Here is a 9,867-nt window from a genome sequence, read left to right on the forward strand (position 1 = left end):
TGCAAACCATTTACAACTTACAAGCATCATTCGTTGGCCTCTTCTCTAGCTAAGTTTCAAACCATATGTTGTAATCGGGATTCAAGCAACAAATGACGAAGTTCATTCTTATAAGGAGCCTTCACACCACCCTCTCCCTAGGTTGAATGGTACAACCATCACTCAGCCGGTCGGATCTGTCCGCTTTGGCTCTATACCACCATCTCATACTATCCAGCAACGATTTGCTAGTATCTATGAGGGCGCTCTTCGGCTTCTTCGAAGTTCGACCATTGTGGACAGATCTAAGGGCAACGACTTTTTTTTGAATCCCAAAAAAATCTATCCCACCATTAAAACTCCATAATCGTGCAAAATAGTCCTTATTCTCTACTAGTGCAGAGACTATTAATCAACCATAGTAGCAAAAGATTTTGACAAGTCAGAGAAACACAGAAATCCCACGAGCTAATTAGAAATGGCATACATAACAACGATGATAGGTAACAAATATAGTCGAGCGAAATTAAACAGTTACATATTAGGAAAAGCATGATGTCCATCAGATATGCAGTGCAGCTTGTCCTTCCTATTCACCAGCATAGTACATCTTGGTTTTATGTGCTAACCGAGTGATGGAGTTACAACACAAAGAGACCACCCAAGCGGGTACGTAGCAGACCATGAAAATTATAGTACAGTTCCTCAGATAGGATACTTGTATCAGAACACGCAAGAACCCAGGGCTTTGGCAACGAATGATCCACAAATCGAGGTGCAAATCAGAGAACTTGGATTACTGCTACTAATGTCAGAAAGACTAGTGGCACCAGATTTCAAATAGGCCAATTTGAGAGTCCAGACAGCTACAAGTTTGAACTAACTAGTAAAGAGTATTGCTCTAATGGTGACTCCATTTGTTTTAAACAACGGTATTTTAGAAAAGTAATTAGATAAGTAACACGATGACATATTCTAATATCTAATAATGCAACATTCTTATACTATGATTATGGTGGAGAATAAACCTGACGACTTTTAATTTCATTCAACAACTAAGAGGTTGTAAATATTTGACCACGCAAGACGCGCCGACCAAGTAGAGCATATCTTAAGAGCAAATGCAGCAAATGTCCAATTGTATGGGTTGGATTGAGGGTTGGACCAAAAACTGCATCCACCGGTAGAAAATTGGTCTAGGTTAAAGCTGGGCCCCATGCGGGACCTACCTAGCTAGACCATGACCTGGGTTGAGAATTAACCTATCTCTTACCCCAGACCGGTTTTTCAACCGAGCTCACATGACATCAACTTGCACATAAGGGATAGATCTTGCACATGGGGCTGACGCCTTTCCTCCAATGTTAATTTAATATGGACAGTTCAGATCAAGATCTAACGGACCATATTAAAAGACAACATATACTTTATATAATGTATTAGTAATTGATCTTTGGATTAATCTCGTTGTTGTATTAGAGTATCTTTAGCAATGCTAGCCATTTTTAAGTTAAATTTTAGTCAAATTAGCTAAAATGTCATTTTGGCTAGCCACTTTAGAAATATGGCTACATCAATGCTTTCTATTTTAGCTAGCATTACATCAACATTATTCTTCAAATAGAAATTAAATAGTTTAAATATATTTATATATCATATAAAATATCTTACAAGGGATGTAATAAATTATAGCTAGCCTCATTTGAATTATCTTGCTAGCTAAATATAGCTAGCGAGATAGCTAAAAGTTATAATAATTTAAGTTTGGTTAGTCTGCTGGAGCTCCTAAAACATCCAAAAAAGTTTAACACGCTCTCTAAAATAGCTAAAAGCTAAAATAGAGAGTCTGTTAAAGTTGCTCTTATCAAACCAAAGACTAAAGACTGATATGGATGAATGGTGTATTAACCCGGGTTGAGAATTAGTCCAACCCACTTAAAATGGGTGCATTTTCTCTAAGGCACACAATCAAGGTGCATAGAACGAGACCAAACCATGTTGTTCTATCAAAAGAAGGTAAGTTATTGCCAATGTAAAGCCGTAATTAGCTAAAAATAAACCATACAATAGCTGACAATACAAGAAAGAAAAAAGCATAACAAAATGGGTTTAGTATCCAGCAAGTCAAAGCCCCTACCCAAAATTTAGCAGGCCTAAGTAACAAGTTACAGAAGACACCGCGCTGCCATATTCGCGCCTGGCCCAACGTTCCACAACCTACAACCCTCTCCCTTGCTAGCCAAACATTCCCCTCCCAAGACCAGAATCTATCTGGCCAAGGCCAACCAATCCAACTAGCCAAGGCCAACCAATATCAGATCCAAACAAGTCAACCCAGATCAACTCACAAGTAAGGCGTAGATAGTTAGGGGCGAGAGGAACCCTCTCAAATTTTCAAAAAAAGTAATTAGCCTTAATTTGTATTAGATATTAATGGAAATAAAACATAAATGGACCCTTCTCCTCTATGAAATCCTTAATTAGTCTTAAATATTCTTCAACAATAATGGAATGAAATACAAATTTATATTATTAAAATACTTAATCCAATTAATAAAAAATCATGTCAAGAGTTTCTTACCTTACTAATCCTTACTAATATGTAATTTAATGCTTTGAATTCCATTTACGATTTTTTTCCTTTACAAATAAGCTAGCTAAATGGAAATAACACATTAATGTTTACCATACATCGACGTATATTATCTCTCAAAAAAAGAAAAAGTAACATGTTCTTTTTCAATATTTATCGTGCAGAAATTCTAAAATCCAAAGTTTATTTGAGATGATTTAATAACCTTTTCAAGGGTGCATGTTCATTTACGAGTTGGTACATAGAACAAAAATATTGTTGAAATTAAGTTTTCGTCATTTTTTTAAGCAAAATTATGTTGTTGTTAAAGAGTGACTGAAAATAATTTAATTTTTTAATTAATTAAATTTGACCCTTTTAAGTAAGATGTCTGACAACGTCACCTATCTAGATCGACTCCAACCCTCCCACTCGAGATTAGATTCAAGAATCCCCAAGACGAAGCCCAGATTGGAGCCCAGCGCCGACATCCTGCTATCGAACTGTTGCCGCTCACCCCCTCCCCGTTACAGGCACCTTACCACTAGGCCCTCCGAGACCAATGCAGCTTTACGTGACTACGTCCCAAATTTGATTGCAGTTTGGAATTTCTATATATAAAATTTCGATGCAGAATAACTCCTTTTGTATTGGCTTGATTCTTTATTCTTGAACTCACGTTGGAGATACAACTCCTTAATTCCAAAACACTAGTTGATTGCTATCATATCTAGACAGCCAGAAACAATATAGTTTTTCTACAAAGTCATAAGTCCCCTGCTCAAATTTCATTTGTTGTAAATTTCTTGCATACTTATTTTTTTTATCAGGTAAACAACTCAAATATTACAACCTTTCACTTACTAAGGGGAGACTATGCCACTAAACCAAACTCATTGTTCTGCTTTAAATAATATACCATTGATTAACAGTTTCTCTTCTTTTGTTTTAAATTACTCCCCATTTGATTTTATTAAATGGAAGTGAAATTCACACTCCTCAAATTGAAATTCACACTCTCACTTTCTATTTTTAGTCATTATTAAAATACAAAATTTGAGTTACTAAGGAGAAAATTTAAGTTACAAAAAATTGAAAGTGCATGTGTGGATTTCAATTTGAGAGTGTGGATTTCACTTTCCTTAAAAAATTGAATTTTTTGGTTCTGTCCTGGTAATCGACAAACAGCTGCTGGTTTTGTGATTCAAGATGATTAGCTTCCACACAAAATCAATTGTTTTGCTGGCTGTAGCCTCAGCTATAAATAAGAGAGCAAGTATAATGAAGAATATGAAAAGTGAGTGTATTTCCAGTTTCATGAATGTCCTTGTTGTTGCCATTCATGGATACCCAAATATGAAGAATGAGTGTAAGTACAGTTACACAAAGACTCCATTAAAAACAAAATCAAAGGTCCTTCACGCGTCCAGAGTATTGTCTAAAACATCAGACAATCGGTTAGCATAATGAACTTCCACTCTTCCAGTCCTCTTCACATGGTTTTATAAGTTTTCTTTGTATTCCTTTGGTTCATCGAACAAAAGAAAATTGGCGAAATGTACTTAAACAAATCGACAAGCAAACATAAATTGACAGTCGATCTGCATACCACAAGCATAATGTTCCATAGAGTTTCCGGCTTCTTATTCATGACATCTTGCATATGGCTTCCTAGTTTGAGTATTTTGGTTCCCGGCATATATTTCGATAAGCAAATTTCGTTGCAGACTGACTAGTAGACAATGCTCATCATCATTTTTCATCGACCTTCTGCAGCTGGTGGTTTTGTTTTCAGAGATTGTTTTGGAAGACCCCTGAATACTGCAACAATCAACTCAGGAACGACTACTGTACCAATAGCTGAAGCTCGCGCCCTTTGTGACTGTTTAAAAGTGGCGCTGCGAAAAGGCTACAACTATTTAGAGGTGGAAGGTGACTCCAAACTGGTCATCGATGTTGTTAATGACACCTCACACCCCTCTTGGAGACTCCTTAAGCTGGTTCAGGATATCAGAAATTTGGCAACGAACTTTGAAAGCATTTCTTTTTCCTATGTTTATAGGGAGGCAAATTTTGTTGTTGATAGCTTGGCAAATATAAAACACAATGCTTCTAGCTTAACTTTGTGGGAGAATGGAGTTCCCGCTTCTGTCTTGGGAGCTCATCTCTACGATATTGTAAACCTTGGGTGTTTCCACGATGCCTCTATTAATCAAGTTCTTTTCTAATAAAAAAATAATAATAATAATTATTCTTCATCAATAATATGGTTTCACCGGTGTGCCTCTATTAATCAAGTTCTTTTCTCATTAAAAAATAATAATAATAATAATCATCCTTCATCAACAATATGATTTCACTATTTCCCTTTGTAGTGTTCTATTTGGATCAGTGAGGAAGGCGTGTAGATGGAGTTCTTGTAATTTTATTGTTGACCTTTTACTGTCAGAAAAATAAAATAAAAAATAGATGAAAAATGGACCAGATAGGATCTAGAACGAAAACGAAATGAAAGAATAGAAGGGTAGAGAAGCGTCTAGAGGCAGAGGCAGGGAGTAAAAGAAAAACAGAAGCATCTAGACCAATTGGTTTTACCGTTTCAGTGCTCCACTCTAAAACCCCTCTTCTACGTTTCGTCCCGTTCTTACTCGCCACTCTCTCTCTCTCTCTCAAGTGAACTGTGCGGCGATCATGGGGTGTGTATACCTTTTCTCTCTTCCCCTGATTTCTGATATTCGATTAGAGTTTGAGCTACATGTATTTTGCTGGTTTCTTCTTTTCGATTTTCAGTCTAGGGTTTTGGATTCCGCAATTTTCCTTGGATTGAGTGTACCGAGTTGTCAATTATATTTCCCTCAATATCCAAATTAATTCAAAAAGTTGAAAATTAAATTGGATCCAGTAAGAATTTGGTGAAAAATTACATCACTCAAACTGTTGTTCCTTTATTGCTTGATTTGTGTCTAGAAATCTGTTTGAAACTTTGGTAACTGCTCTATGGAAAAGATTGGGAATAAGATTTGCCTGCGGTTTGTTACTGCTGTAAAGCTCGAAACTTGTCGAATTTTTTGTACAAATTTTACTGTTTGATTTCCTTACTGCAATTCTTAAACTAGCCATTCTGTTATCAGTATCATTTGGTCTTTGTGTAATAATATTGTAGCATTTATTAGGAAACCAGAAATTAGATAATGTTTCGCTGTGTTTGTGGCATCACAAGTTGTTGTCTTAGAGGACTGATAACCATTTTAAACATGTAAATTTTCAGCCGACATCCTATTGTCAAGTGGGCGCAGCGGCCTGATACGCTTTACATCACTATTGACTTGCCTGATGCCCAGGATGTAAAGCTCAAGCTGGGTCCTGAGGGAAAGTTTCTATTTTCTGCTACTACTGGAAAAGAAAAGACACCTTATGAAGTTGACCTTGATCTCTATGACAAGATTGATGTAAATGTAGGCCACCACTTGTAATTTTCTGGCTGTCTTGTGTTTTACTGCTCAATTATAAGTTTTGTTATTTACTCAATTCTTACTGCAGGAGAGTAAGGCTAGTATTGGCTTGAGGAATATCTGTTACCTAGTAAAAAAAGCTGAAAGTAAATGGTGGAGCAGGTTGATAAAGCAAGAAGGAAAAGCTCCTGTGTTCTTGAAGGTTGATTGGGATAAATGGGTGGATGAGGATGAGGAGTCGGATGCCCAAGGACGTGAGTATTCCTAAGCTCCTTTTAAGATTGTTATCCATGTTATTTTAGTTTCCTGAAAATATTCTTACCCTGGTCTGCATGATATTTAATTTTGGATTTCAGCTGGAAATGACATGGACTTCGGCGACTTAGATTTTTCTGTAAGTATCTATAACATGATTTATCAAACTGTATAATGATGAATTATTCATGAAGTTAAACAATTGCTGTTTTTATTGTTTCAGAAGCTGAGTATGGGTGGTGGGGGCGATGCTCTTGACGATGGTGAGTTCCTGTAGTACTGCTTTGCATTTATATCATTCAGTTAATATGATATTCTGTTGGAACTGGACCTAGAAGTGAGCTACAGTGTTCAGAGTGAATATTCTGACTGTTTCTTTACCTTGTCCTAATAGAATTTGACGATAGCAGTGACACTGAAGATGAAAACGTTGAAGCACCATCTACCACTGCAGAATCTGATACCAAGCTTCCTGCAAGTGTGGAGGATGAAGCAAAGCCTTCAGTCTGATGAGAAAGCTTTCAACTGGTGTGGTGTGTGTTTAGATGCTCAGCCTGTTTGACATGTCTTAGTTTAAGCACATAATGAAATAGGAGTGTAAGGTTCTCTTCGTTTTTGGTTTTGTTATCCTTAGAGTCGAGGTTCTCTTTTACATGATGTGGTACTTTTTTTTTTTTTTTGAATAATGATGTGGTACTTATATGATGGTGGTTGTTTCTATTCTTTGTACTGCATTGGAGCTGAAGTCTTTTCCCATCTGCGTTGCATTGTCCAACTTTCTGTGTCAATATAGCATCAAATCTCGGTCTTTAGCTTGATCGACGAGGAATAAGCAGTTTGGAACCATAAATACATATCTTATCACCATGAAGACTTGAGCGATCTTCTAATCTTGCTATGTATTTTAGTGTTAATAACATGTTAATAGGTTCCTTATTTAGTTATGCCAGTTGTGTTTGGAATATGTTTTATTTGTTTCATCACTCTACCATCTGAGCTCCATTAGGACTAGTGTGCTCGAGTAAAAATTTACCCAGTTGGTAGACACTGTTCAGTGAAACATTGTGAGCAGTGGTGTTGGCATAAATATGGGGAACAACTGTTACAAGTTCCAGGTACAGGTATGGGTTACAATTGTTTTTAAGTTCCAGGTTTACGACTGTGACCAGTGGTATTCCTGAACCAACTTAGATGCCTTGGAAGGCAACTGTGTTATGTCATGAGGCTGGGGGGTCGTTCTTATAGCTCAGTAGGCTCCGGAAGTCCTTCTAACGGAGAACTACTCCTCTGATTGGGTTCCAAGTTTAAACATTTTGTGCTTGAGATATGAGGCATAGGTGAAAAGTGATTTCGGCATTACACAAAAATTGGAGTACCAAGTGATAGAATAAATGACAAAAGTATTCCCAACGTCGGCAGTATATAGCGTCTCATCATGTAATGTATAACCAATGGTACATGCGATTTGCATTTGTGTGACATACAACATGTGGAAAGGGCGTAACAAATTCAAAGGGACCAGACACTGGAGAGATTCACGGAGTTGTATTTAGTCTCTAAAGCCAATTACAACAAGGAGCGAGATGAAATGAATATTGTAAATTTGCAAGGGCAATTGAAAACATCATTTGAAATCGCTCCAAATTTAGGCGTCTGATATAACTCGATGTCAATTGGAAAGCCACAAGATTTGGTGAGGAGATGATATGTTCTCCGAGTAAACAGGCAACAACTAATTAGACAGTTAGGCGATAATCTTCAAGTTTTATGCATCACTCCAGGGAGTATCACGTCCCTCATGGGCAGGGGTAAAAAAAGGAAAGCTTTAGCAGAGGACAATGAAGGACATCAAGGTGTCTTTGAAAATGAAAAGTCCACGAGGCGCTTCAATTGACAAACCAGACATCTCAATTGTGCAGTAGCAGACTGACTCTTAAGTTATCAAATACAATAACATACCAAGTACACAAACAAAAATATAGTTAATCACACTGTCAAGCAAATATGAGAAGAAGCATATGCGACAGTCTTCCTTTTTAATTGTAATCGCCATACAATGCCACCTCAGCTGCTTGGCAGTCTCATCACTACTTCAGCTGGTGGTCTTAGAGTGCAAACCATTTCTTTCGTCTTCCCAAAATAAACCTGCGATATGAGTTGTGTAAACTCTTAATGATTGAATTTCAAATTCCAACCAACTGCGCAACCTCATTATTTTGAAATATTGTTTTTGAACTGTATAACAGGAATGCAGTAATAGAGAGAAGAAACCACAGTACCTGTTCCAGCGAGTTTCGCAGCTTACCCTCCATTTCTTCTATCATTCTTCCCATGTTACACAGATGACCTTCTTCAACTGAGAGCCTCATATTCATCTACAAAGCCAAATGGAGAAAGTCCTCTTAATATCCCACCCAGGATATTATAAATAGGTGCAAAGCATTTTATCTATTTCTTTATTTATTTCAATCTTGAGACGATGAGAACTTTATTACTTCAAACTCAGCAAAAAATCACATGCTGTCCAAAAGAAGTTGATGCATGACAAACAAGAGACAAAACCTATAAAAAGATGCAAAACAAACACCTCAGAGACCAGATAATAAAGTAGCTAGTTAAACGATCCCACATATCAGAAGCATGGAAAACCAATAGTGTGTTAAGTGCTGTCACAGTAAAACAAAATTAATATTGAGACTACTCAAATATTTGCATAAAGAAAAGATAATATGATTAGTTTCCTTTCAAAGCATTTTCGAGGTCTTTTCCCCTCTACTGCTCTGGGTACTCGATAGATAGAGTAGATTCTTTACAGTCTACTGCTTATCTCCAACAATTATGTACTTTTTTTTCTCACTACTGCCACCATGGTAAAATTTGTTTCCACCTTTTTCTTTTCCCTTTCCATGCTAGTGCATCTTCAAGGTCTTTACTGATAGAACCAAGATTTCTCACAAACTACATATGCTGGGGTGCGGAGGCAGTGTCAAGAATCTTTTTGGTTTTCAAGCCCAACAGAAATTAGGATGGAAGACCAAAATAACTGACATTGCATAAATAATTATAAACTCAGACCCAATTCATATCAAAATAACATATAAAGGCTCATTGAAAAAAAACAAATAACATATAAATTATAACAAAAGGAGAGTTCTGGCACTGGGGTAGAATATATAAGGCATATATAAGGCAAAGGTAAGTTGGAATAGAATCATATATTTACCTGTCTTCTAAGCGAACCAGACAAACTGAATGTGCCAGATGGCTCATTATCGGTAGTCAAAGATAGCATTACAGTGCTGGTTAAACGGTAATTGGTTGTTCCTTCCTCCTCTGGACCCACCTATGTAAAACTCAAATATCCACACTGAATAAGTCAGTCGACAGACCTTCTCACCTGGAAACTAAATAAGTGTGAAAGGAGAGAGAGGTGTGACTGCATGAATATCCCCACCAAAGATAGATATTTTTCCAACATGGAAGATGGATTTTACCTCAATAACATGTATAGCATCCCATGCCCCCTCCTGCAGATAACCTCTCCGACCTTGCCCTGTCTTGGAGCCATCTTCATTCACACACCCAAAAAAAAAAAAAAAACAAAAAAAA

The 9,867-nt window shown here is 36.9% G+C and overlaps 2 protein-coding genes across 2 annotated transcripts in view; one reads left to right on the forward strand and one right to left on the reverse strand.

The window, feature by feature from the left end:
• The first annotated feature begins 5,213 nt into the window (after positions 1-5,213).
• On the forward strand, positions 5,214-7,217 carry LOC101302996 (uncharacterized protein OsI_027940-like). The gene is made up of 6 exons (XM_004290415.1): positions 5,214-5,247; positions 5,820-6,000; positions 6,092-6,257; positions 6,360-6,397; positions 6,482-6,521; positions 6,653-7,217. The coding sequence occupies exons 1-6, from the start codon at positions 5,243-5,245 to the stop codon at positions 6,766-6,768; spliced, it is 546 nt and encodes a 181-aa protein (XP_004290463.1). The 5' UTR covers positions 5,214-5,242; the 3' UTR covers positions 6,769-7,217.
• A 901-nt stretch (positions 7,218-8,118) lies between these two features.
• LOC101305724 (probable F-actin-capping protein subunit beta-like) overlaps positions 8,119-9,867 on the reverse strand; it is a 4,586-nt gene continuing 2,837 nt past the window's right edge. Inside the window, exons 2-5 of the mRNA XM_004292455.1 lie at positions 9,753-9,826; positions 9,482-9,601; positions 8,538-8,633; positions 8,119-8,403 (exon numbers count right to left, since the gene is read on the reverse strand). Coding sequence (XP_004292503.1) covers positions 8,323-8,403; positions 8,538-8,633; positions 9,482-9,601; positions 9,753-9,826 — 371 coding nt within the window. The 3' untranslated portion in view covers positions 8,119-8,322. The remainder of the gene's footprint in view (positions 8,404-8,537; positions 8,634-9,481; positions 9,602-9,752; positions 9,827-9,867) is intronic.

This window comes from Fragaria vesca, linkage group LG2 (assembly GCF_000184155.1).
Source record: "Fragaria vesca subsp. vesca linkage group LG2, FraVesHawaii_1.0, whole genome shotgun sequence".
NCBI classification, from domain to species: Eukaryota; Viridiplantae; Streptophyta; class Magnoliopsida; order Rosales; family Rosaceae; genus Fragaria; species Fragaria vesca.

Bases quoted from the DNA above. Each gene is read 5' to 3' on its own strand.
- LOC101302996 (XM_004290415.1), top strand. The intron at 6,258-6,359 runs GTGAGTATTCCT...TTTGGATTTCAG, and splicing joins GGAGTCGGATGCCCAAGGAC to CTGGAAATGACATGGACTTC. The intron at 6,522-6,652 runs GTGAGTTCCTGT...TTGTCCTAATAG, and splicing joins GGGCGATGCTCTTGACGATG to AATTTGACGATAGCAGTGAC.